Source organism: Rhamphochromis sp. 'chilingali' (assembly GCF_963969265.1).
Source record: "Rhamphochromis sp. 'chilingali' genome assembly, chromosome: 10".
NCBI lineage: Eukaryota > Metazoa > Chordata > Actinopteri > Cichliformes > Cichlidae > Rhamphochromis > Rhamphochromis sp. 'chilingali'.
Genome location: NC_137937.1, coordinates 39110132 through 39137964, shown reverse-complemented (window position 1 = coordinate 39137964; position 27833 = coordinate 39110132). Strand labels below are relative to the sequence as shown.

The following is a 27833-nucleotide window of genomic DNA, read 5'->3' as shown; positions in this document are numbered from 1 at the left end:
GGCAGCAGCCTAAGCAGAGAAGCCCAGACCTCCCTCTCCCCGGCCACCTCCTCCAGGTTGTCCGGGGGAACACCAAGGCGTTCCCAGGCCAGCCAAGAGTAATAATCTCTCCAGCGTGTCCTGGATCTGCCCCGGGGCCTCACCCAGGAGGCATCCTTGTCAGATGCCCAAACCACCTCAGCTGGCTCCTTTCGATGTGGAGGAGCAGCGGCTCTACTCTGAGCCCCTCCCAGATGGCTGAACTCCTCAACCTATCCCTAAGGGAGAGGCCAGCCACCCCTCTGAGGAAGCTCATTTCCGCCGCTTGTATCCGCGATCTCGTTCTTTCTGTCACGAGACATGAGCCTTGCATGAGTTTCAAACACATCTTTCATTGGGAACTTTGGTCCTAACCTGTAATTCCAGTCCCCTTTTCCCCTGGATTCTGCTGGACATTACATTTTTAACCTTTTGCGTTTGGTTGTCTTTGGGAAACATATTGACCTGGAGATGATGAATTATATCAGATTTAACAAACAGATGATTACAAAGACACATTGCTGTGATGGCACCTACTTCACAGAAGGATCATCTGACATCTTTCATTATGTTGAAGATCCCAGCAACAGAAATGTCTACATACTCGAATAACTAGCACTCGAGAAGAGACGTTGCTGCAGCTTCTTCTTCTTTTAGGAGTGGCCACAGAGGATCATCCATCTCCTCCCATCACAGCATCCTCCTCTGCACATGTCCTACATCCATTAATCTTCTCTGAGACAGCTGCAACTAACACAAATACAGGGAGTGCAGAATTATTAGGCAAGTTGTATTTTTGAGGAATAATTTTATTATTGAACAACAACCATGTTCTCAATGAACCCAAAAAACTCATTAATATCAAAGCTGAATGTTTGTGGAAGTAGTTTTTAGTTTGTTTTTAGTTTGAGCTATTTTAGGGGGATATCTGTGTGTGCAGGTGACTATTACTGTGCAGAATTATTAGGCAACTTAACAAAAAACAAATATATACCCATTTCAATGATTTATTTTTACCAGTGAAACCAATATAACATCTCCACATTCACAAATATACATTTCTGACATTCAAAAACAAAACAAAAACAAATCAGCGACCAATATAGCCACCTTTCTTTGCAAGGACACTCAAAAGCCTGCCATCCATGGATTCTGTCAGTGTTTTGATCTGTTCACCATCAACATTGCGTGCAGCAGCAACCACAGCCTCCCAGACACTGTTCAGAGAGGTGTACTGTTTTCCCTCCTTGTAAATCTCACATTTGATGATGGACCACAGGTTCTCAATGGGGTTCAGATCAGGTGAACAAGGAGGCCATGTCATTAGTTTTTCTTCTTTTATACCCTTTCTTGCAGCCACGCTGTGGAGTACTTGGACGCGTGTGATGGAGCATTGTCCTGCATGGAAATCATGTTTTTCTTGAAGGATGCAGACTTCTTCCTGTACCACTGCTTGAAGAAGGTGTCTTCCAGAAACTGGCAGTAGGACTGGGAGTTGAGCTTGACTCCATCCTCAACCCGAAAAGGCCCCACAAGCTCATCTTTGATGATACCAGCCCAAACCAGTACTCCACCTCCCCCTTGCTGGCGTCTGAGTGGGACTGGAGCTCTCTGCCCTTTACCAATCCAGCCACGGGCCCATCCATCTGGCCCATCAAGACTCACTCTCATTTCATCAGTCCATAAAACCTTAGAAAAACCAGTCTTGAGATATTTCTTGGCCCAGTCTTGACGTTTCAGCTTGTGTGTCTTGTTCAGTGGTGGTCGTCTTTCAGCCTTTCTTACCTTGGCCATGTCTCTGAGTATTGCACACCTTGTGCTTTTGGGCACTCCAGTGATGTTGCAGCTCTGAAATATGGCCAAACTGGTGGCAAGTGGCATCTTGGCAGCTGCACGCTTGACTTTTCTCAGTTCATGGGCAGTTATTTTGCGCCTTGGTTTTTCCACACGCTTCTTGCGACCCTGTTGACTATTTTGAATGAAACGCTTGATTGTTCGATGATCACGCTTCAGAAGCTTTGCAATTTTGAGACTGCTGCATCCCTCTGCAAGATATCTCACTATTTTTGACTTTCCTGAGCCTGTCAAGTCCTTCTTTTGACCCATTTTGCCAAAGGAAAGGACGTTGCCTAATAATTATGCACACCTGATATAGGGTGTTGATGTCATTAGACCACACCCCTTCTCATTACAGAGATGCACATCACTTAATATGCTTAATTGGTAGTAGGCTTTCGAGCCTATACAGCTTGGAGTAAGACAACATGCATGAAGAGGATGATGTGGACAAAATACTCATTTGCCTAATAATTCTGCACTCCCTGTACATCTCTGTAACACTCCTCGAGTTTAAAGCAGTTTGTCCATTGTTGCTGTTTCACCGTGTCTCTACAGGTGCAGGTGAAGGATCACATGGACAAGCCAGTGAGAGGTGTTCAGGTCAGTCTGGTGGAGAATGAGCTGTTCAGACAGGGGAGGGACCTCGAGGCCATGTCCTGCACCGACAGCTCCACCAGCGAATCAAACGGCCTCACTTTCTTCATCTGCAACACACCTGGTGATGGAGTCAGGGCTGTTCTCAAGGTGGGCGTTGCAGGTGCTTTAGATGTGTGTGTCTCAGGGACAGGTAAAATTAGCCGTGCTGGATTTGTGAGCACGTGATCATGTGACTGTGTGACAATGACCAAAGAAAGAAGACAGGAAGTGTTGCTCAGATCTGTTTCCTGTGTGCTTCTTTAGTTTGTTTTTTACGTGTTGTTTCCTTGTTTTCTTATTTTATTTACTGTTTATTTATTTTGTTTGTATTTCGTTGTTTACTTTTTCCCGTCTTGTCTGCTTCTTCACTCGTTGTTGTTTATTTGTCTTTTAAATTTTAACTTCATGTCATGATGGTGTGGACTTATTGTTTAGTTGTGTACTTGTTGCTAACATCTCCCCTTGCTGTTGTTGACAGTTTCAGACGGATGACTCCACCCTCCCAGCAGCCAGTCAGAGCAGTCTGACTCTGACGGCGGTCGCTTATTACTCGCCAAACCAACGTTATCTCTACATCGACGCCCCGCTGATGGGTCCCGGCCTCCAGGTGGGACGACCACCGCGTCTCAGCGTGTACTCGGCCACGCCCTCCTACATTCCCATCACAACCATCAGCTACCTGGTGAGGAGAAGCTGCCACACGATGCTGCTGTTCCTGTTTGTATTATTTCTCACAACATTGTGCCGCGCTCCCTCAGGTGATCTCTAAAGGGAAGGTGGTGGATTTCGGCAGCCAGAAGGTTCTCTCCAACGCTGACAACAAACATAGCCTGAGCTTTCAAGTGACGCCCGCCATGGTGCCGTCCATCAGGGTGCTGGTCTACTACATCCTGTTTGGAGAGGGGACATCCGAGCTGGTGGCCGACTCCGTGTGGCTGGCCGTCGAAGACAGATGCATCAGCGGGCTCCAGGTACAACATCACACAACAGCCTGTGGTTTGTCGCTCCAGAGTCTGGTGTAATGATGTGTTCAAACGGACGTCAAGGAAGGTAAACACGCCTGGAATAAGACTGACACGAGGTTTCAGGGGGGCAGGGAGGTGCTGCAGGTGTGAAATGGGGGTCATGCTTCTTCATATCCAACAGGAACCAAAAACCCAAGAAAACCTGAAGCTCCGGACCTGTAATCCAAGAGTCGAACCTCGGGATGACTTAAAGCTAATAGACCAGTGCAAGCCTAATCCTGAGTGCAATCCTGAGACCAGTTTGCTTGCTGTGAGACCGCACAGCATGGGCATCAGTGTGGTGTTAGCTGTTAGCTGATGGTTGATGCCTGGTGGCTCAAACCCTGCCTGCACCTTCAACTTCTGTGTGTCTGAGCCCAGGACAGAACAGCCTCTCAGCACTAGAGCAGTTAACGCTTCAAAATACCAGAGAGAAACAGAAATCTCTGTGCTGGATAACCTCACTGGAAGTGAAAAACCAGGGCCCCCTCCTGAATCTGGACCCCAGAGTAGAGGTTGGTGGGCAGGGCTGAATTCAGAGGGCTGAATACCTGCCATGATCCCGTCTCTGTGGAGTCGCCACCCACAGGGACAGGCTGGGTGGAAGATGTGTTGACCCTCAACATTACAGATGTGGTTTCTGGGATGTGGACTGTGACCTCACTGGTCAGGAAGGAGGTGTTCTGGGCTCTGATGCCTCTGCACAGGCCCAGATCCCTCTGGAGAGGTTATTTGTATATCTTATCTGGCCTTGGAGCACATCGTGATCCCAGAGGAGAAGCTGGAAAGTGTCTGTAGAGCGGAGGATGCCTGGAGTACCCGCTTATCCAAAGTCACCATGGCTGTCTTTGGATAAGCGGGAGAAACCTGATGGATAGTTAGGACTTCATAAAAACCAGAAAAGGTTCTGTGTCAGTGTTGTCGCGTATGTTTGTGCACTTCCTGCAAGCTTCTGGTCAGCACATTGAACATCGCTGATCCTTTGTGTGTGTGTGTGTGTGTGTGTGTGTGTGTGTGGTAGACTGACATGTCTCTGGGTGAGCAGTACTACAAGCCCAAGGAACAACTCCAGCTGGATGTGAGGGCCAATCAGGATGGCCTGGTGGCGCTGTCTGCTGTCGACGCCGCCATCTTTACCCTACGGCCCAACTACCGAGACCCTGTTTCCATGGTAACACCAAAATCATACCGTTTTATCCGAGGCAGTTTGCTTCGGTTTGTCATTAAAAACAGACACAACAACAAACTGATGGCCCTTTATGTCGACTCTGACTTTAAGGGACGATATTTCAATTTCCACGTGTTGACAACTGACAGAATGAACTTTGACCCGCAGGTTCTTCGTCACATCGAGCAGAGCGACCTGGGCTGCGGTGGAGGCGGCGGTAAAGACAGCGCAGATGTTTTCCGTCTGGCCGGCCTCACCTTCATCACCAACGCCAACACGGCCCCCTCGACCAGCAGTACGTCAGTCAGTAAATGAGTGAAGGGAGACGCTGCGGTTAAAGTGCTGCATGGCTCACTCGTGCTTTGGTTATGGTGTTTCAGATGAGGCGTGCACAGCTGTCGTGCGTGCAAAGCGAGCTCTGACCGAACCGGAGAAAAAGGCAAAAGGTGAGACTGCAGCAGCATGTTTCCTTTCTGTTCCATGTTGTCCCGTCAATCTGCTCATTTGAGCATCACGTTGGTTGGTGTGACTCAAACACAGCATAATCACACTCCGCAGAGAATACATGGCAAAAATTGTGTCTGATTAAAGTTTGACTGCCCTGCATCAGCCTGGCGACCTGTCCAGGGTGGACCCCGTCTCTCACAGTACGGTAGCTGTAATAGGCTCCACCCACTGACAAGGATAAGCAGAAATCTCTGACATTTCACTTCTTCACATCCAACAAGTGACCAGCGACCAGGGTCGCAGGGGCAGCAGCCCAAGCAGAGAAGCCCAGACCTCCCTCTCCCTACTGACTCCAGCGTGTCCGGGGTCTGCCCCGGGGCCTCACCCAGGAGGCATCCTTGTCAGATGCCCGAACCACCTCAGCTGGCTCTAGTTTGAGTCACTCCCGGATGGCTGAACTTCTCACCCTGTCTCTAAGGGAGAGGCCATGATCTCGTTCTTTCAGTCACTGCCATTTAACCCATCTTATCCTGATCAGTAGACAAAGCCACTGTCCAGCACCCAGTGACCACCATTTATATATAAGTATGTAATTTAGCTGAATTGAATTTAAGAGTCTAAGATTTTCAGGGCCGAGTACAATAACCTCAGTTTGATCTGAATTAAGAAGCAGAAAGTTAGCAGCCATCCAGGTCTTTATGTCTTTAAGACATTCCTGCAGTTTAACTCATTGGTGTGTGTTATCTGGCTTCATGGACAGATAGAGCTGGGTGTCATCTGCATAGCAGTGTAAATGTATGCTATGTCTTCTAATGATGCTGCCTAAGGGAAGCATGTATAATGTAAACAGAATTGGTCCTAGCACTGAACCCTGTGGAACTCCATAATTAACCTCAGTGTGTGAAGAGGACTCTCCATTTACATGCACAAACTGGAGTCTATTAGATAGATATGTGTTTAACACACACACCTTCACCTGTGTGTTTTGCTGACATGTTTGTAATGATGGGGGATAAATCAGTGGTGGATGTAAAGTAAAGGGTGTCCTTCTGTCTGTCTAGCGGCAAGATATGGTAAATTCAAAGTGTGCTGTGAAAATGGGATGAAGCGTGCTCCAACGTATACAAGCTGCCTTGATGAAGCTAAGGTATTTGTCCACAAGAACAGGAAGTTCTTCCAACCTGAGACAGCAAGTCAACGCTGCGTAACGGTCTACCAAGAATGCTGTGAGCATCTCCTGAGGAGCATCGACCAAGGCAGCGTCATTGCACGTAATGGTCAGTGTGGACTTTTCTGTTTACAGCATCACACTCTGATGATACCAACGTAACAGCAGGAGCTCATTTCTGTGCTATTACAATCCACTGCTGCTCTACCTGTTCAGCACATATTCACTTCATAGCTGAATTACCTGTTAGCAGCTCCTGTATGCTGATACAGACAGCTGTTCTCTGACTGGTTTATAGAGTTTATTATGATGTCAGAGCAGGTGTAAGTCAATGTGTGTTGCACTCTTGTTTGTGTACAGAAATGGGTGCAGACTTTGACCTCGCTCCTTCTCTGGTGCGGAGCTACTTTCCAGAGAGCTGGATGTGGGAGGTGCAGCGCATCAGGTGACATCAAACACACCTCAGGAACAAAATCGATTAAAGTACTCTGCTCAGTCCCAGCTCCGTAGTTCTGTTCTCTACCAGAGCAGCTTTGCAGGATTCACAGTTAGAAATAATGCGTATTTATCTGATACTGGGCCTCAGTGCAACCCTCAGACCATCCTGTCTGAAACAAGCTGTTTTAGCTCCACCCCCTTCAAACTAATGCTCTTCTGATTGGCTGTCCCCCATAAACACGTCTGTACTACTAAAAGATGGGGCTTCTGAGATGACAATCTGAGCTTTCAAAGTGATGCAGCTCAGCAGGAAACATTCTTCTAAGACAGCTCCATTCCTTTTTTCCACTTATCCAACTCAGGGTCACAGAGGGGTGGAGCCTATCCCAGCTGTTATAGAGCAAGAAGCAGGGTAAACCCTAGACAGGTCAGCAGTCTGTTTCATGGCTAACATAGAGAGGAAAACAACCACTCACAGTCAGTTTTAAATCACCGGTAAATGTAATGTGAGTGGGAGGAAGCAGGCATGAGGAGAACATGCCGACTCCACACAGAGAGTGGATTCAAACCAGGACGTCTTACAGGTGATAGCACTGAATGCATTGAATCTGCACTACCAGTCAGAACTCTGGACACACCTTCTCATTTAGTGGGCTTTCTTCATTGGTGCTACTTTCCACATTGTAGATACAAACTGAAGACATCTGGGATCATGTAGCAGCAGCTCAGATCAGGGCCCAGACAGATGCCACACAGAGCTCCAGTAGCAGACACATCTGTACATGTTCAGAGGAGACTGTGTGAATCAGACCTTTATGGTCAAACAGCTGCTGAGAAACCACGACTAAGATAAAGCAACAAGAAGAGATTTGTTTGGACCAAGAAACACAACAAATGGACATCAGACCATCTGTGCTTTGGTCTGATGAGTCCAAACCTGAGATCTTTGGTTCCACCTGCCGTGTCTTTGGGGAGAAAAGGTGAACGATGGTCTCCACGTGCATGTTCCCACTGTGAAGCATGGAGGAGGGGGTGTGATGGTGACACTGTTGGGGATTTCTTCCAAACTGAAGGCACACTGACCCAGCATGGCTACCACAGCATCCTGCAGCGACATGCCGTCCCATCATTTATTCTCCAACAGGACCCCAAACACACCTCCAGGCTGTGTGAGGACCAAGAAGGAGAGCGATGGAGGCCTGGCCTCCACAGTCACCTGACCTGAACCCAGTGGAGCTGGTTTGGGATGAGATGGAGCGCAGAGTGAAGGCAAAGGCCCGACAAACGCTCAGCATCTCTGAACTCCTTCAAGACTGTTGGAAACCATTTCAGGAGACGACCTCATGAAGCTCGTGGAGAGAAGGCCAAGAGTGAGCGAAGCAGGAATCGAAGCAGAGGGTGGATATAAAACATGTTTGGGTTTACTTCATAATTCCACGTTTTCATTCAGTTTGATGCCTTCAGTGAGAATTTACACTGTAAACAGTGATGAAAGAAAAACCATTAAATGTGAAGCTGTGTCCAAACAGAACATGTCCCAGAAGTTCTGTTGAAAATATTCTTTGAGAGCTAATCCATGCCTGGCAAGTCAGACATTCATTTCCTTTAACTAAGGTTTACACATGGTCCCAACAATGATGGCAGCTTTAATGCTCCAGGCAGCACAGCTGGTTACAGATCCGCCTCCCTGTCTTTAGGGACTGTTGTGACTGTCCTTGTGTTTCCTGTCATTAGTTCAGGGCGGCTGGCGGTCAGCAGGACTCTGCCGGACTCTCTCACCACGTGGCAGATAAAGGCCGTCGGCATGTTCAAGAACGGCGAGTTTCTTTCATTTATTCCTTTTTAAGCGTGCCTTGCTCTTCAGTTTTCTGCCCCTCAGTATGCAGGGATAAGTAAAGTCGGATGGTTCCCGTTTGTCCGACAGGTATGTGCGTGGCAGATCCCGTCCAGGTGTCGGTCCGTCTGCCGCTCAGCGTGGACATCCCGCTGCCCTATCAGGTGGTCAGAGGAGAGCAGCTGGAGCTGAAGGGGTCCGTGTACAACCAGCTGCTCGACCACGTTAGGGTACACAACACACACCACCCAACTACATATCCCATGATCCTTTGCCATGCATCCCTGTAGGGTTTGGATGGGGTAGCTGTGGCTTCAGTGATGAAGAATCTTCTGTTCTGTCCGTCTTCACCCTCAGTACTGCGTGACGCTGACAGTCGGCCCGGCGATCTGCCTGCTCAAGTCTCAGCCTGTGATTGGGCAGGCAGGGCTTCGCTCTACAGCATGCGAATGGAACGAGATACCAAGAAAAGGGGTGGGACCAGTGACCTTCACCCTGCTGGGACTGGAACCTGGAGAGCACACCCTGACCTTCACCCTGAAAACACCCTACAGTCGGGCAGACATCGTGGAGAAGAAGCTGCGAGTGGTGGTACGTACGGACGGACTGTCTCAGGAGTATGAAAATGAACAGAAACACAAATGCTAATAATCACATTAGCAGAGCCACGCTCTCGCCAACCTGCTGCTAACAGCGTTTCCAGTCTAAAGACTGAAACCAGACTTCTGTCTGTAAAATGATGCTAATCTCGGTTGTGTTTCCAGCCTGAAGGAGTGAGGCGGGAGGTGAGCTCTGGAGGAAGACTCGACCCACAGGGAGTGTATGGTGCGTAGGCTCTGCTCTGTGAAGCTCTGCTCCACCTAAAGTGCTTGCTGATGTCAGTCTGTCTCGGGCTGTTTGTGGCCCTGCAGGCTCAGAGAAGAGGACAGTGGAGCTGAAGAACCAAGTGCCGAGCAACATGGTTCCCAACACGGATGTGGAGAGGATGCTGACAATCAATGGTAACAAGTGGAACGCATTTCTCGCTGCACAGTTGCATGTCAAACAAAATCATGTTTGTTCTGTGTACCAGGCGAGGTGCTGGGGGAAGTCCTGTCAGTGGGGCACAACCCCGAAGGCTTCCGGCAGCTCATCAGCCTGCCGGTTGGATCAGCGGAGGTGGAGCTCGGCGGCCTCCTCCCCCTCATCCAGCTGTTTCAGTACCTGGAAGCATCAGGCAGCTGGAACGTGCTGGGAGAAGACATCCAGAAGAGCGCAGCTAACATGAAGAGGAAGATCAGGGAGGGTGAGGAGGCACTGAAGAGGCCCCGATGGTAGCACAGAGGGTTAACAGTTCATTTACTGTGTGTGTGTGTGTGTGTGTGTGTGTGTGTGTGTGTGTGTGTGTGTGTGTGTGTGTGTGTGTGTGTGTGTGTGTGTGTGTGTGCGCGTAGGCCTCGTCAGCATCAGTTCATTCAGACTTGGAGACTCGAGCTACAGCATGTGGAGGAATAGAGAGCCCAGCACCTGGTAGGTAAACATCAAAGCCTCGGGAGCAGTGTCCTCCTCACCTGTCTGCAGGTGAGACAGAATGGACCTGTGGTTTTATGACAGGGTGGTCAGCCATCTCACAGGATCACACTTGTAATAGAGTATTTGAGTTTAACAGCATAGCTTCCTAAAATAAAAGAAACACATGAACACATTCAGGTGAGATGTTTTGCTGTAGTACAGCCCAGACTGGCTTTTATCAAACGTGAGCGCGTGGATCTGCACGGGTTCCTCCTTGTGCTTTTGGTGCCATCTGCTGGTTGGTCCTGAGAATGACACCATGGTACTTCTGTCCCTCTGTGCTGTCTGTCAGGATCACGGCCCTGGTGGTGAGGGCTCTGGCTGCGGCGGAACCTGTGGTCTCCGTGAACCATCAGACTCTCTCAGAGTCTCTGACCTGGCTGGTGCTCAAGGCTCAGCAGCCGGACGGGTCCTTCACTGAGGAGTCCCCCTACAAATCCAACAGAATCTTGGTCTCTGCCTCCGCTTATTCCATTTCTTCTTCTGTTCTCACTTGAATGTTTCTTGTGGTGAGACAGAGCTTTGTTAATTTTGTGTATTGTGATTGGCTGCAGGCTGAGGGGACAGATGCAGTGGACCAATCAGTGTATCTGACAGCCTTTACACTGATTGCTCTACACAAAGCAACAAAGATTAGAGACCGGATCCTGCAGCTTAAGGTGAGACCACACCTCCTCGTCTCATCACTCAACACATCAGCCTACCTGAGCGCTAAACAAATACTGAAGAAGCTGCTCATAAACCGTCCTGCTTTCAGAGGCACGAGGACAGTATTAGTTCTGCCGTAGCCTACATTTCCCAGCATGCCCTCAGTGTGAAGAGTGTTTACGTACGTGCAGTGGCGACCTATGCGCTGACCCTTCATGACCCCAACAGCATGATATCCTTCCAGCTCATCAGCAGCCTGGAGAAGCTGGCACGGCAAAAAGGTGTGTGGTTTTTTTTGTTTCCTTCTTTCTGATTGGCTCTCTGTTTGCTGAATGGCAGTTTTTTGAGTTACTGTTTGATTGTGTGATGGATTTCTTATAAACCACTCAAAGAATCCCTGATAATATTCAAAAGTCAGTGTGCTTCTTTTCCTTTACATTGATTTCGGGATTTTAAAGTTTATGGCATTAATACATCAGTAAGAAGAAAGGCAGAAAACAGTCACTGACGTGTATCTCATCCTTCCACTGCTCATGCTCCATCCATCACTAATGCCTCGTTTCCAACACCAGCTCAACTCTACTGGGTTTTGGTTGTTTTGCATTAAAGTTGAGTACCACGTCAGTCTGGGTGGAGTCCAGTAAGTAGGTTTCTCACTCTGCTGGGTTTCAAACAGTTAAGGTTGTATTCTCAGTCTCATGACTCATCAAGTGGCATCACTGCCTGGCCAATCAGTGGCATGCAGCCTGCTGACATGACATTTTCAGATCGAGTAGTACCTGGTACTAAAAAGTAACAGGTACTACTAGTTTATGAAAACCCCTAAAAATGTCGCGCTGAGTAGGTGTCAGTAGAATAGAGGCTTAAGATTAAGGAAATTAAACTTGTTTTTGTGTTTTTGTTCAGGTAATCCTGCTGTACTCAGGTACTGGCAGGAGGCCAGTGTGACATCTGACTGGCTGAAGCCCGACCAATCTAGCGGTGTGACGGTGGAGATGACGGCGTACGTCCTACTGACTATGCTGGTTAAGGTGCTGTGACTTCCTGCTGATATTTTAGTTTTTCCTCTTTTCTCAAGTTTCGCAGTTCTGCTCTCAGCCCGTAGGGGGCGTGTTTCTGTAGTTCCCCTCTCTGCCTGTAGGGGGCATGTTTCTGTAGTTTTCCTGTCTGCCTGTAGGGGGCGTGTCTCTGTAGTTCTCTCTGCCCGTAGGGGGCGTGTTTCTGTAGTTTTCCTCTCTGCCTGTAGGGGGCTTGTTTCTGTACTTCCCATCTCTGCCTGTAGGGGGCGTGTTTCTGTAGTTCCCCTCTCTGCCTGTAGGGGGCGTGTTTCTGTAGTTCTCCTGTCTGCCTGTAGGGGGCGTGTTTCTGTAGTTCTCCTGTCTCCCTGTAGGGGGCGTGTTTCTGTAGTTCCCCTCTCTGCCTGTAGGGGGCGTGTTTCTGTAGTTCTCCTGTCTGCCTGTAGGGGGCGTGTTTCTGTAGTTCTCCTGTCTGCCTGTAGGGGGTGTGTTTCTGTAGTTCTCCTGTCTGCCTGTAGGGGGTGTGTTTCTGTAGTTCTCCTCTCTGCCTGTAGGGGGCGTGTTTCTGTAGTTCTCCTGTCTGCCTGTAGGGGGTGTGTTTCTGTAGTTCTCCCCTCTGCCTGTAGGGGGCGTTTTTCTGTAGTTCTCCTGTCTGCCTGTAGGGGGTGTGTTTCTGTAGTTCTCCCCTCTGCCTGTAGGGGGCGTTTTTCTGTAGTTCTCCTCTCTGCCTGTAGGGGGCGTGTTTCTGTAGTTCTCTCTGCCTGTAGGGGGCGTGTTTCTGTAGTTCCCCTCTCTGCCTGTAGGGGGCGTGTTTCTGTAGTTCCCCTCTCTGCCTGTAGGGGGCGTGTTTCTGTAGTTCCCCTCTCTGCCTGTAGGGGGCGTGTTTCTGTAGTTCCCCTCTCTGCCTCTAGGGGCGTCTTTCTGTAGTTCTCCTCTCTGCCTGTAGGGGGTGTGTTTCTGTAGTTCCCCTCTGCCTGTAGGGGGCGTTTTTCTGTAGTTCTCCTCTCTGCCTGTAGGGGGCGTGTTTCTGTAGTTTTCCTCTCTGCCTGTAGGGGGCGTGTTTCTGTAGTTCCCTTCTCTGCCTGTAGGGGGCGTGTTTCTGTAGTTCTCCTCTCTGCCTGTAGGGGGCGTGTTTCTGTAGTTCCCCTCACATTTTAAAACAATGTTGTTTTTTAAGGGGAGGATCTCATATGCGAAACCCATCCTGTCCTGGCTGACCCAGGATCAGCACTACGGTGAAGGTTTCTACTCTGTGCAGGTAAATACACCCCAAACTCGGCCTGCCACCTAAAACCCCTCTCTGTTAACCTCTTTTGCGCTTCTTGTTGACCTTTGACCTCCCTCAGGACACCTTCTTGACTCTGGAGACATTAACGGAGTACAGCAGAGTTGTCTCTCGAGCCGCCCTCAGTCAGGACATCAGCATCCGCTACAGAACAAAAGGAATTCTGGGACAAATCCAGCTGAGCCAGAGTCGACCCGTGGCCTCACCCTTCCAGGTGAGAACGGCTCAGTCCAGCGAGGTCAGGTGCAGCTCCAGGTCAACAGTAACCTTTTTGTTTTCCTTCCCAGGTAACAAAGAATGATGACATCACCGTGTCCACAGGTTATGGTCGCGGCGTGTCCAATGTGAAGGTGGGTGTGGGTTAATTCACCTGAAGCCATGTGGGCAAAATCGGCTCTAACGTTCCCCGATCTGTCTGCAGATGAAGACGGTGTACTATCAGACCGTGGCGTCCGCACAGGCCACGTGTAACTTTGACCTCACGATTGAGGTGGTCATGCCTGAAACCAGTGAGTATCTCACCTGGATGTACAGGTGTATGTGAAAGATCACAGCCACAGCAGACTTTCAAACTCCACAAACAGATTTCACACCACACTCAAAACATGAGATGAAGATGGTAGCTGTTTTGGTTAGTGCGAACAAACTGCTTCCAATTTTACAGTTGGTCCATCACAGGTCACCAGGTCTCTCAATTCCTGTTGTTCTTCTCCAAGATGGTATCCATAACCACAGTCTTACTCACAGCCCTGCCCATCGTCTATCATGTCGGACAGCCTTGTGGGATTTTCAACAGCTGTAGCTGCTTCTTGTACTTCGATAAGCCGGCTCCAATCAGCCAGAACTCTGTTATCGTGGTTCCGAATTGGTCGATGTCGTTCAATGTCCTCCATCGAGAGCGTCACCAGACACACGACGCAACTGACCATCGAGTATCCGGCAGCAAACGTCTCCGCAGGACAGTCGGGCTCTCCCAAGCCCAGGAGGGTGTCAGTTTCGTCAAGGGACGAGTTGATCAAATCCATAATTCTTCTTTATGTTTTTAGAGAACAAGTCTGGGAGACTGTCTGAGGGTTAGAGAATAAGCGAGACTATACAAAAGACATGAGAAGCCAAGCAGGAAAGATGAGGGAGAAGGAGAAAGTGCGACCGCCTCCCTCAAGAGCCAAGAGTTTTTCCTCTTTTAAACCAAACTTTGAACATTAAACTCTTTCGCGCGTCCTCCTTCTTTGTCTTCATGCTCAATCATCCAGGTAAGTAAATCCCAAAAGGTTGATTCTGTTCATTGATTTTACACTTCCTGTCTCACTACAGTGAGGTTTATTCATTTATTTTCTATTCTGTACTTCTGTTCAAAACAGAGACAGTGCTCCAGCTGTTTACCTGCAGCAGCAGCTGCCTGTCACCAGATTAAATGTCTTCTTTCTCCTCCTCAGATCCAAGATTACGAACTCCTACCCTGGTGGCCTGTGTAAAGTAAGAGCACTGCATGATTGTCTCGCTCGCTCACTGAAACGCTTGCATGCATGACGGCTAACTCACAGCATGGATCCCTGCTGCAAAAGCGGTCACACATGTAACTACAGAGGGTGACGTCACTGGGTTGGTTGTGGTTAACAGACTTTCAGTAGTTTATGTTACCTAACCTAACTAGTGACAGAATCCATAGCTGAGAGGAAAATAAGGACACTCAAACTAAAAATCTGTCAAGAAGCGCTGCGTGGCAGGTACTCCGTCTCGAGGGATGAACTCAAAATCACAGCTTTATTTGCTGGCACGGGAAAACGAGCATACAAAGCAAACTAAACTAAACTAAACTAAACTAAACTAAACTAAACTAAACTAAACTCAACTCACAGGGAAACACAGAGCGAGCCACACAGCACGAGGGCCGACGCGACACTGACACAGAGCAGTGTTGGGGAGTAACGGAATACATGTACCGCCGTTACGTATTTAAAATACAAAATATGAGTAACTGTATTCCGTTACAGTTGCCGTTTAAAAAGGTGGTATTCAGAATACAGTTACTTTGTTGAAATAAATGGATTACACTGCGGTACTTTCCTGTTTCATGTTGTCGCGGGTCAGGACTGTTTGGGTTTTGTTTGACAGCTACGTTCTGTTGTTCCAGGTGGCAGCGTTACGGTTGCCATGGTTACAGGGCGACGCTCTCTCTCTCTCTGCGACTGTGTGTTTCCTGGGTGAGAGAGCGCCTTTTCGTTGTTGTTGTTGTTGTTGTGCTAAGCTAACAGGCAGAATGCTACAAGCATAGCTCTAAAGAATGTAGCATCATGGGCAGTGTAGTCCGTGCTGCAGGGAGAATGGACTGCCATACACGTTATGTGTCTGTGAGCGCGAGGAGGGAGAAAAAGGGGAGTGGAAAGGTACGAGTTGTCATCGAGGAAAAACGGGAGCTGGAAGCAGTGTTGCCAACTTAGCGACTTTGTCGCTATATTTAGCGAGTTTTCAGACCCCTTAGCGACTTTTTGTCTAAAAAAAGTCGCTAAAAAAAGACGTGAAAGCGCGTATCTCTTTTACTCTCAACAAGCAGCGGGTGCTGTAACGCAGTCAGTTCTTCTTTTACTCTTTTACTCTTATGCTGTTTTGTGGATCACAGGGTTTAAAACTACTTATAAACACACGCACAAAGTAACTCCACCAGAGCGCCTATTTCGGGTCACTTGCCGGTCCAAGCCCGGGTAAAGGAGCAGGGTTGGAATTGTGACATTAAAAAAACAATAATTGCTAAAAAAAAATTTAATTTGCAGTTCTAAATAAACTCTAAATGCATTTAGGACGTTTTTTACTCACTTTATGTCTCTTCCACGATGTTATTTCTCTCTCCAACAGTGAAGGTTACAATTAGATTAGCATGACCAATTATGCAAATTAGACGATGACATCATTTAGCGACTTTTAGGACAGCCAATAGCGATTTTCCTTACTGAGGAGTTGGCAACACTGGCTGGAAGCATGTAAATATAATAATAACCACTGCAGCCAAGAAGAGAGCCTGACGAGCCCAGTTGTAAGTAAGCTATTAAGACTCGACTGTACACCGTGTTCGTGTTTTCCTCCGAAAACAACAAGTTCCGTTGGAGCAGCCTTTCAATGCCTCTCTCTGTCTCTCGCCAGAAAAGTTGACCCACACAACAAAGTAAAGCTATTTTTCGGCTACGAGCCGACAGGGACCCCGCCGTATTAGTCAGAGGTCCCTTTACTACAGTTCGGAGTCGCGGACCTTCAGTAATAGTAATAAATCACACAGCAATAGTACATTCACGTAGTTGTAAAACGCATGATAATATATTAAGTAATCCAAAGTATTCAGAATACGTTACTGTCATTGAGTAACGTAACGGAATACGTTACAGAATACATTTTGGGGCATGTATTCTGTAATGGAATACATTTTAAAAGTAACCTTCCCAACACTGCACAGAGAAACACAGGGCTTAAATACACTGGGGAATAACGAGGGAATGAGACACAGAAGGAGGGCACAGCTGGGAGAAATCAGAACTGACGAGACAAGGAAGCAAAGTAGGATACACTCACATCAGACACAGACACTGGTGGTGGTCAGAGGGCCCGGTGGCCCCAGTGTCCGGCAGCCTCGCCTCTGTCAGTGCGCCCCAGGGTGGCTGTGGCTACAATGTAGCTGCCATCACCAGTGTGTGGATGTGTGGATGACTGGATATGTAAAGCGCTTTGGGGTCCTTAGGGACTAGTAAAGCGCTATATAAATACAGGCCATTTACCATTTACCATTTACCTTCAAAGTAAAACAGGAAGTATAACACTGAGCTGCGAGCTTGACAGGGTGGAGACAGAGCAACTAAGAAACACAGAGACATAACCATAAGGCAAAGAACCAAAAGACCAGAGATGATAAATAATACACAGAGCGAAATCCTGGAACACAAGAAACTAGACTCGAGGGAGAAACAAAAGACCAACCATAAGAACATAAGTCACCATACAGAGTGACAGAAAACACAAGAAACTCAAAACATGCGAAGACAGACCAAGAAACACAGACTTTACACAGAACAGAGGGGGCACAGAGAAACATGAGGGGCAAGGGATCAAAACTAGAAACCATAGAATAAATCACACGAGTACAAAACGCTGGGTCAGGAGACCCAGGAGGTCACTTTGGTGCTGCAACAGTAAGTTTATGTTAAAGCCAAAGTGTCCACTCTGTGTGTCTGACGCAGTCACAGGAAGCTGCTCTGAAACAGGACAATGTTAGCTGTGATGTAGACGCTGCATGAACGAGGACAGGCTGACGAATCGGACGCTCAAATTTTCCACGTCGTCATCATCAAAGTACGATAGCAGGAAAGTGTTTAGTAACTGAATGTTGCATAGAGGACATGTACCTGTGTTTCAGGTATAAACCTCCTCCTAACGAGGTGTTCACCGAGTCCAGTCTGACCGTGATGAAGATCCAGCTGCCCACAAGTGTGGACGCGTACCTGGAGGACCTGAAGCAGGTGAGCTGAGCTCTGATGATCAGCCTGATGATGCTCAGAGAGTCTGAACGTGTTCACAGTGACTGCTGTTCCACAGCTGATGGACACCAGTCAGCCAATCATCTCCCACTACGAGCTCCAGGGGCACACCATCATCATCCAGATGGACTCTGTGAGGAACCACACACACACACACACACACACACACACACACACACACAGTGATTTTGTGCTATATAAATAAAATTGAACTGAATCTTCCACATGTTGTTGTCACTTCCTGTCTGGCTCCCAGGTTCCCTCAGACATATTTCTGTGCGTGGGCTTTCGGATTAGGACCACGTTTAAGGTGACCGGAGCCACCAAGTCCTTGTTCAGTGTCAGCGAGCCCCAGGACAGAGGTGAGAGGCCGAAACCCGTCGCTCGTTTGGAAACATGGAAGTTCAATCCTTTCAAATTAAAAGTATCTGTTCTGTTTTTATTGCCTCCTGCCAGTTACAGTCCTTCATAAGAAACACCTCTAAAAATAACTCGTCTGCTACAAACGTCAAATTTAGACACTGAGTGCTGCCATTCAGTTGGCATCCAGAGCTGGCCAATCAGAAGGAAGTGGGGTTTTAGTGAGGGAGGGGCTTAAAGAGAGGTGTTAAAAGTGCTTGTTTCAGACAGGATGAACTGAGGTCCCAGTATGACACAAACAGGGATTATTTTGAACTGAGAATCATGCAAAGCTGCTCGAGTCTTGTGTTCAGTTAAACTTTGAGGCAGCAGAGCGTCGTGTCGTTATTTCAGCGCTCCATCCATTTAAGCTCGAAATACGTTCATTCAAGTTCCCATCGCTTATTTACAGCTGAGAAGGAAACATGTGGACATTGTGAGGAAAAGCTCCTCGTTTTTCCTAAACTATCGGATTCATCATGTCCCTGTTTGTTTCCTGCTATGAAGAATAATAACAATAAAGTCTTATTTTTAATCTCTTTCAGGCAGTTTGTGCACAAAGCAGTTCTCCTACGAGCAGCAGGAGCTACAGCACCTCTGTCTGGGCGAACAGTGTCAGTGCATGACAGGTAGTCGGCCGTCTGATTGGCTGAGGTTTCTGTCACCTGTGAAAGGTTTTTGTAACGTGTTTGTTCACATGTCATTGTGCAGCGGCGTGCGCCACCTACAGAGGAGACGTGGACGTGACGCTAACACTAGACAAACGAACCAACGAGACGTGTCAGCCTCACATCAAATACGGTGAGCCGAGCGACGCAACAAAACGCCACGTTTACACCCCAGCTCCGCCCCAGAGCCCCGTGCAGGTGGAGCTTCAGAGTTCAATTCAACTTTATTTATACAGCCCCAAATCACAGCAACAGTCGTCTCAAGGCGCTTTATATTGTAAGGTAGACCCTACAATAATACATACAGAGAAAAACCCAACAATCATGTGACCCCCTGCCCACACAGCAAAACTGGTTTGGCCTGGATCTGGCCCACACAATGTGCTTACACATGGCCCGCATACCGCGAAGAGTGACGCACTTTGGTGGCCCAGATCTGGTTTGCCAGAAGTGGCCCACACATGGGCCAGTTGCAGACACACTGCTGGCCCTGTGCTGGCCCAGAACAGTTTCAGCTCTGGCCCCAGATGTCAGCCTAATGTGTACCTCAATCAAGCCATGTAATAACAACATGTGCTGGAACACAATAGTAACATGACGAATCTCTGTTCACACAGTGAATGGACTGATTCTTATATGCACTTTTCTACTCTCCCAGATTACTCAAAGTGCTCTATACAACATGCCACATTCACACACTTTCTCTAAACTGAATGCTTCCTAATTACATTCATACACTTGACATGCAGACTGGAGAAACCAGGGATTGAACCACTAACCTTCTGATCAGTAGGGGACCTGCTCTACCTCCTCACCTACAGCCACTCAGTGGTAAACCTGAATAAACCCTCACTAGGTTTTGGATAAAGTGTACACTCACAAACCTGTCAAACCTGCATTTGAAACATTGGCTACCACAGCAGTATAGTATTGCAACATGACATTTGGGTCTTCTAACTAAAATAGGAAAATAGGAACATAAATAGTGCATCATTGCCAGACCTGGCCCACATCTGGTTTACATACACTCTGCCATGACACCAGTCAGTCAGCAGTGCCAGCTTGACACCAGATTCAGGCCAGACCTGTCTGCTATGTGGGTATGAGAAAGCACTTTGGCGACAGTGGGAAGGAAAAACTCCCTTTTAACAGGAAGAAACCTCCGGCAGCACCAGGCTCAGGGAGGGGCGGGGCCATCTGCTGTGATTGGTTGGGGTGAGAGAAGGAAGACAGGATAAAGACATGCTGTGGAAGAGAGACAGAGGTTAATAACAGATATGATTCAATGCAGAGAGGTCTGTTAATACATAGTGAGTGAAGAAGAATCACCCAGTGATCATGGGAATCCCCCGGCAGCCTACGTCTATCGCAGCATAACTAAGGGAGGATTCAGGGTCACCTGGTCCAGCCCTAACTATATGCTTTAGCAAAAAGGAAAGTTTGAAGCCTAATCTTGAAAGTAGAGATGTGAGTGAAGTTGGCCCCCCACCTTCTTCAAATCCAACAAAAGTGGTATCAAACGTTTGTGCTCGTTTGTACTGAAACTTTTTCGTGTGTGCTGCTATCATTTCAAAAATATTAATAAAGTCTTGATGCGTGCTCAATCATCCAGGTAAGTAAATTCCAAAGGTTGATTCTGTTCATCTGGATATTTTCAGTGGGTGAAACGTTTCGTCATCATCCAGGTGACTCCTTCAGTCTCAGCTGACTGCAGGTTTCTCCAACCTTATAAACAGTACATTTGCATAGTGAAGGAAACTAGCACCACTGAATGAACAATGTGCTGGGGGGTTAGTTCCATGATTGTTAGTATGGAAATTCTTATGACCATTGATCAATGACTACTAATCAAAGACACAGATTCTCGAATGGCCATGAGTCCCATTCACAGAAAGTGGGGAATGGCTGCAGTCACAGCATTGAAAGATGGTGACAGACGTACCCTTGGGCCTCCCTTCTCGATTCAGAGATGGTCAGCATCCTGACAGCCCGATGGACGAAGCTGTCTCTCAGTCTGAGGGTTCTGGCCCGGAGGCTCTTCAGTGTCCTTCCTGATGGCAGCAAACTGAAGATGCTGTTGAAGGGATGAGTGGAGTCACCTGTAATGGAGAGGACCTTCCAGATGAGGCAGGTGCAGTAGATCTCCTGGGGAGGGAGGCAAGAGAGGTCCCCACAATCCTCTCGGCTGCTCTCACTACCCGTTGTCATTTTTTTCCTGCAGGACCCAGTGCAGGAGTCATACCACACAGTGATGCAGCTGGTGAGGATACGCTCAACTGTGCCTCTGTAGAAGGTGCTCATAATGGGGGTTGAATCTCTTGCGCTTCTCAGTTTGCAGAGGAAGTAGAGTCGCTGTTGGTCTTCTCCACATTCAGGGACAGGTTGTTGTAGCTGCACCACTCTGCCAGATGGTTAACTTCACCCCTGTAGTAGATCTCATCATTGTTGCTGATGTGACCTACCACAGTTGTTTCGTCTGCAACTTGATGAAAAGGTTGGAGCTGTGTGATGGTGTGCAGTCGTGGGTCAGCAGAGTGAAGAGAAGGCGGTTCACCACACATCCTTGAGGAGCCCCAGTATTCAGTGTTCTTGGGCTGGAGGTGTCACTGCCGACCCGTACTGTCTGCTGTCTTCATGTCAAGAAATCTAGGAGCCAGTTACAGTGGCTTCCAAAAGTATTCGGCCCCCTTGAACTTTCCCACATTTTGTCACATTACAGCCACAAACATGAATCAGTTTTATTGGAATTCCACGTGAAAGACCAACACAAAGTGGTGCACACGTGAGAAGTGGAACGAAAATCAGACATGATTCTACGGTGGCCCCTAGAGACAAAGCACGTACAAACTCCAAAACACTTGCAAACTCCAAAACACATGCAAACTCCAAAACACGTACAAACTCCAAAACACTTGCAAAATCCAAAACACTTGCAAACTAAAAAACACTTGCAAACTCCAAAACACGTACAAACTCCAAAACACTTGCAAAATCCAAAACACTTGCAAACTAAAAAACACATGCAAACTCCAAAACACGTACAAACTCCAAAACACATGCAAACTCCAAAACACGTACAAACTCCAAAACACATGCAAACTCCAAAACACGTACAAACTCCAAAACACATGCAAAATCCAAAACACTTGCAAACTAAAAAAAAAAATGCAAACTCCAAAACACGTACAAACTCCAAAACACGTACAAACTAAAAAACACATGCAAAATCCAAAACACTTGCAAACTCCAAAACACTTGCAAACTCCAAAACACGTACAAACTAAAAAACACATGCAAAATCCAAAACACTTGCAAACTCCAAAACACTTTCAAAATCCAAAACACGTACAAACTAAAAAACACATGCAAAATCCAAAACACTTGCAAACTCCAAAACACGTACAAACTAAAAAACACATGCAAAATCCAAAACACTTGCAAACTCCAAAACACTTTCAAAATCCAAAACACGTACAAACTAAAAAACACGTGCAAATTCCAAAACACAACGGAAGTGCTCCAGGACGCTAGGGGCAGTGTTGAGCTTTTGTTACCTAGTAACTACACAAGCCAGGAAGTACCAATGACCGGATTTGGGGTTTGCAGCCTTAAAGGCCGCATTTTAAGGCCGATTACGTCACAGCGACAAGAGAAGGCTTTCCCAATTCAAAGGCTGCTCTACATGCGGCCCTCAAATGCGTCCATAATTTCCCTGAATTTTAAGGATGGGTCGGTGTAGCCTTCATGGCCCAAGAAAACGGTGGAAGCGGAGCGGAGGAAGAGTAAACTTTCAGAAGTAAGTACTGAATATTATGTCACTTATTTATGCGCAAATATTTTTTTAATGAAGAACATTAAACCATTATTGTTGGCCACATGTCGGGAAAGTTATGTGACATTAGTGATGTCTGTACTTTCAGAATTAACTTGGTTTTAAAGCCTTTACTTTAAAAAATATATATATAGTCGATCTTAATCTTACAGAGATTGTGATGATTTTGTGGATAATTAAAGTCAGTCATATATCCACAAACACAACAAGCTGAAAGTCAGTGATGCTGCTCGGTTTGCAGTCCTGAATATCACAGCACAAGCAGGATCCACTGCACTGTTAATGTGAGCTGTGTTATATTGCTGCCTCTGTTCGGTGGTGTCGAGCCAAACGGACTTTAACGTGTGTTTGAACAGCTGACGGTTCACTCGTTAAGCTGAAAGAAAGATGCTTTAATCACAGCAGTCACACATGTGTCCACTGCACCATCTGGGAACTCCTCTTGTTTCGTAATAACACAAACACTAAATCCTCCTTCTTTTGTGCTGTTGTGTAGCAGTGTATACACCTGAGACTGTCACCTGTCTGTCTGTCCTGCACTCTCTCTCTGTTTCTTTCTCTCTGATTGTGGAATAAAAGTATGAACATGTGTTTATAAGTTACACTTGTGTTTGAATCCTGCAGCTTATCACACATTTGATTTCCATGTGTGACGACTGCAAGTGTCCAGAGTGAGGACAGACTGAGGGAGCCACTGCTGCACATCATCTGTGAGGCTTTGCACCCCTGATGATCCACCAGGACAAACTCAGCAGTGTGTGAGGAAGAGGAGGAGGAAGAGCCAGCAGCAGCTGACAGATGGAGAGAATAGACAGACTGTTCCCTGTTTGTGAAGGACTGCTAGGAAAGTTTAACATAACTGTCTGTCCTGAATCAGTCTTATTAGGTAATGTTCAAATAATTTTATCATCCCAGTGTTTTCAGTGTGGGAGAAAGTACTCAGAGTACTCAGGGCCTTCAAGTTACACACTATGAAAGGCAGCAACAAGTTTAATGTTCAGAAACCTAAAGTCTGTATCAGCAGCAGAATGGAGCTAAAAATAAATGTTTGTTTCAGTTCTATGAAGCTTTGAGTATTTTGGATCAGTAGCTGCTGTGTTTGTTGCATCATATTGCTGTAACTGTTTATATGCTTTATATATTCTGAGCTAAGTTGATCTATAGTGTCACATCATATTCTATAAGGATGTTATGTGTTTGTAGACTTTCTGCCCAGTTTGACCCATTTAGCAGACGTCAGCCTGTTTAAGGCTCTGATATCTATTCTGTGTGACTTAAAGCAGTTATGACATGGTCTGATTTTCTCACCCAATAAAGGAATATTTCATATATCAGTCTACTCTTCATTTTATCAGACACAGTTATCACAGCTTGTACATTTGCTTTTTATAAATATATGTAAGCAATGAGCCAAATTTAGTAATGGCAACATACTGAAGTAACAACATTTGTCTCTTATATATGATACACCTATATATGCACTGTCAAAGATACTTGTCTTTGAGTGAAGATTTAAGGTGATAAGACATATAAATAACTGCAACTTGAATCTGTACTGAAGCTCAGTGTTTGACACAGAGTTCATGTTCACTGCTGTAATAGCTAATAATGATTAATATAATAACTATAATATTGGCCATATTATATTTACATTACCAAAGTGATATGACTTTAGTCTCATGAACAACATCAGCTAATTCTTATTTACTAACTAATCTTGAAATAATTGTTCAGTACAGAAATGAAGCCCAAAAATCATGTTTTACTGTCCTGTGGTCTCAGCCTCAGATACTTATCAAATCACACAAAGCTCTTGTAGAAACAAACAAACAAATGAACAAAATATGTTCTCCCTCATTTCTGTCAAACCAAGTTGTATGACACGTTTCCAGCGGTTAGTATCATGGTTGCTAGGCAACCTGGGAAGCGCGACGGAGACTAGACCGTCCCATACAGACAAACTTGCCGTTTATTTTGCAAATCGAGCTCAACACTGCCCCTAGCGTCTTGGAGCACTTCCGTTGTGTTTTGGAATTTGCAAGTGTTTTGGATTTTGCAAGTGTTTTGGATTTTGCAAGTGTTTTGGATTTTGCAAGTGTTTTGGAATTTGTACGTGTTTTGGAATTTGTACGTGTTTTGGAATTTGTACGTGTTTTGGAAATTGCATGTGTTTTGGAGTTTGCAAGTGTTTTGGATTTTGCAAGTGTTTTGGATTTTGCAAGTGTTTTGGAATTTGTACGTGTTTTGGATTTTGCAAGTGTTTTGGATTTTGCAAGTGTTTTGGAATTTGTACGTGTTTTGGAATTTGTACGTGTTTTGGAAATTGCATGTGTTTTTTAGTTTGCAAGTGTTTTGGATTTTGCAAGTGTTTTGGAATTTGCATGTGTTTTGGAGTTTGCAAGTGTTTTGGAGTTTGTACTTGCTTTGTCTCTAGGGGCCACCGTATGATTCCAAACATTTTTTACAAATAAATAACTGCAAAGTTTTGTTTTAAACCATCCCATCGTTGCCCTGGCTTTATGTTTAGGGTCACTGTCCTGCTGGAAGCTGAACCTCCGCCCCAGCCTCAAGTCTTCTGGAGACTCCAAGAGGTTTTCTTCCAAGATTGCCCTGTATTTGGCTCCATCCATCGTCCCATCAACTCTGACCAGCTTCCCTGTCCCTGCTGAAGAGAAGCCCCCCCAGAGCATGATGCTGCCACCACCAGTGTTGGTCAAGTTACTTGAAAAAAGTAATCAGTAACTAATTACTGATTACTTCCCCAAAAAGTAATCCCGTTACTTTACTGATTACTTATTCAAAAGTAATTAATTACTTAGTTACTTTTTAAAAACACAATTTACAACCTGAAGAGGTGATAAAGCGATAGATCTCTCAGCCTAATTCTACTTTTTCTGCATAATCCATCATACAAAATGTAATCAAATGGAAAAGTCTCTTTTTAAAACTTGTTTTATTAGTTTTAATCTTTTAACTTTATGCATCAAGCAAAAATTTAATTATCTGCAACATTCTCTGACTGGAAGAAATTTAACATTTAAACCTATTTTCTGCACATTCCAGCACATAAAATAAAATATTTTTTGTGTTTACACTCAGTCTTTCAAATAGATGCAAGTAAAACACAGCAGAAAATAAATAAAGTCAAAGACTCAGCGGTCCTGTTGCTCTATTTTCACCTATTAAGCAGCATTGCGGTAGGCGGAGGTTTACCCTGGTGCAGGTGTGCCGCGGTCAGTTGCGCATTACGTCGTAGCTACTCGGTGCTTGTTGGAAGTTTAGGGGTTTTTTTCGCTGTAAAAAGAAGTTTTCTTCCCACGCACGATGGACACTAATGCTTTTGTCACTTTTTATGGAATCAAACTCAAAGTAAGGTCAGTACTTCCACGCTTTAAACGCTGCACGCTCATACTCTCTCCTGCACTCGATACATGATCCATTGTTGATCTGCACACAGCTGTTGTCACGAACGTTGCACTCGCTTACGTCACTGTCGTGAGACACTCTCGCAAAAAAAATCCTGGTTTTAGTAACGCAGTAACGCAGCGTTCCTACGGGAAAGTAACGGTAATCTAATTACAGATTTTGCAATAGTAATCCCTTACTTTACTCGTTACTTGAAAAAAGTAATCAGATTACAGTAACGCGTTACAAGTAACACGTTACTGCCCATCTCTGGCCACCACCATATCTGACAGTGGGGATGGTGTGTTCAGAGTCATGTGCAGGGTTAGTTTCCACACACAGCGTTTTGCATGTTGGTCTCATCTGACCAGAGCAGCTTCTTCCACATGTTTGCTGTGTCCCCCACATGGCTTGTGGCAAACTGCAAACGGGACTTCTTATGGTTTTCTGTTAACAATGGCTTTCTTCTTGCCGCTCTTCCATAAAGGCCAACTTTGTGCAGTGCACGACTAATAGTTGTCCTGTGGACAGATTCCCCCACCTGAGCTGTAGATCTCTGCAGCTCGTCCAGAGTCACCATGGGCCTCTTGGCTGCATTTCTGATCAGCGCTCTCCTTGTTCGGCCTGTGAGTTTAGGTGGACGGCCTTGTCTTGGTAGGTTTACAGTTGTGCCATGCTCCTTCCATTTCTGAATGATGGCTTGAACAGTGCTCCGTGGGATGTTCGAGGCTTGGGAAATCTTTGTGTAGCCTAAGCCTGCTTTAAATGTCTCAGTAACTTTATCCCTGACCTGTCTGGTGTGTTCTTTGGACTTCATGGTGTTGTTGCTCCCAATATTCTCTTAGACAACCTCTGAGGCCGTCACAGAGCAGTTGTATTTGTACTGACATTAGATTACACACAGGTGCATCTATTTAGTCATTAGCACTCATCAGGCAACGTCTATGTGCAACTGACTGCACTCAGACCAAAGGGGGCTGAATAATTACGCACATAATAATTCTCTTCACTCTGCTGACCCATAGCAAGAGATCCAACCCCCATTATGAGCACCTTCTACAGAGGCACAGTTGAGCGTATCCTCACCAGCTGCATCACTGTGTGGTATGACTCCTGCACTGGGTCCTGCAGGAAAAAAATGACAACGGGTAGTGAGAGCAGCCGAGAGGATTGTGGGGACCTCTCTTGCCTCCCTCCCCAGGAGATCTACTGCACCTGCCTCATCTGGAAGGTCCTCTCCATTACAGGTGACTCCACTCATCCCTTCAACAGCATCTTCAGTTTGCTGCCATCAGGAAGGACACTGAAGAGCCTCCGGGCCAGAACCCTCAGACTGAGAGACAGCTTCGTCCATCGGGCTGTCAGGATGCTGACCATCTCTGAATCGAGAAGGGAGGCCCAAGGGTACATCTGTCACCATCTTTCAATGCTGTGATTGCAGCCATTCCCCACTTTCTGTCAATGGGACTCATGGCCATTCGAGAATCTGTGTATTTTCTTAGTTGTCGTTGATCAATGGTCATAAGAATTTCCATACTAACAATCATGGAAGCACGCATCAAGACTTTATTAATATTTTTGAAATGATAGCAGCACACACGAAAATTTTTCAGCACAAACGAGCACAAACGTTTGATACCACTTTTGTTGGATTTGAAGAAGGTGGGGGGCCAACTTCACTCACATTCGATGTTCTGAGAGCAGGAGCTCGGTGATCTGAGCTCACTGCCTGACTGTTTGAAGCTGCTCACACTGTGTCTGTGTTTCTGCCGCAGCGTACAAGGTGACGGTGACGAAGTCAGCAGCAGAAGGCGACTTTATGACCTACACAGCCACCGTAGATGAAGTCATCAAGAACACAGATAAAGGTGAGCTGACAGGACTCTGAAAGCTGTCAGACAGCTGCGTTAGAGCCCGAACGTCACGATCGGCTCTGCGTCCGGCTGGTTTTGATGAA

At 46.4% G+C, this 27833-nt stretch overlaps 1 protein-coding gene across 2 annotated transcripts in view; it reads left to right on the top strand.

Moving 5' to 3' along the window:
- Positions 1-27833, top strand: part of c5 (complement component 5) — a 40670-nt gene that overhangs the window by 11828 nt on the left and 1009 nt on the right. The window contains exons 12-41 of one of the 2 annotated variants that reach the window (XM_080894283.1): positions 2413-2601; positions 2972-3175; positions 3252-3464; positions 4519-4668; positions 4834-4960; positions 5046-5111; positions 6174-6389; positions 6641-6725; positions 8453-8535; positions 8643-8782; positions 8910-9143; positions 9317-9377; positions 9464-9553; positions 9625-9837; positions 9986-10061; positions 10396-10555; positions 10658-10762; positions 10861-11032; positions 11658-11782; positions 12945-13025; positions 13114-13266; positions 13340-13402; positions 13474-13561; positions 14489-14528; positions 17452-17554; positions 17631-17705; positions 17829-17934; positions 18517-18600; positions 18683-18772; positions 27652-27744. In XM_080894283.1, coding sequence (XP_080750409.1) covers positions 2413-2601; positions 2972-3175; positions 3252-3464; positions 4519-4668; positions 4834-4960; positions 5046-5111; positions 6174-6389; positions 6641-6725; positions 8453-8535; positions 8643-8782; positions 8910-9143; positions 9317-9377; positions 9464-9553; positions 9625-9837; positions 9986-10061; positions 10396-10555; positions 10658-10762; positions 10861-11032; positions 11658-11782; positions 12945-13025; positions 13114-13266; positions 13340-13402; positions 13474-13561; positions 14489-14528; positions 17452-17554; positions 17631-17705; positions 17829-17934; positions 18517-18600; positions 18683-18772; positions 27652-27744 — 3685 coding nt within the window. Of the gene's footprint in view, positions 1-2412; positions 2602-2971; positions 3176-3251; positions 3465-4518; positions 4669-4833; positions 4961-5045; positions 5112-6173; positions 6390-6640; positions 6726-8452; positions 8536-8642; positions 8783-8909; positions 9144-9316; positions 9378-9463; positions 9554-9624; positions 9838-9985; positions 10062-10395; positions 10556-10657; positions 10763-10860; positions 11033-11657; positions 11783-12944; positions 13026-13113; positions 13267-13339; positions 13403-13473; positions 13562-14488; positions 14529-17451; positions 17555-17630; positions 17706-17828; positions 17935-18516; positions 18601-18682; positions 18773-27651; positions 27745-27833 lie in introns of those variants that run through there. The other variant, XR_013973095.1, reaches the window with a different exon arrangement.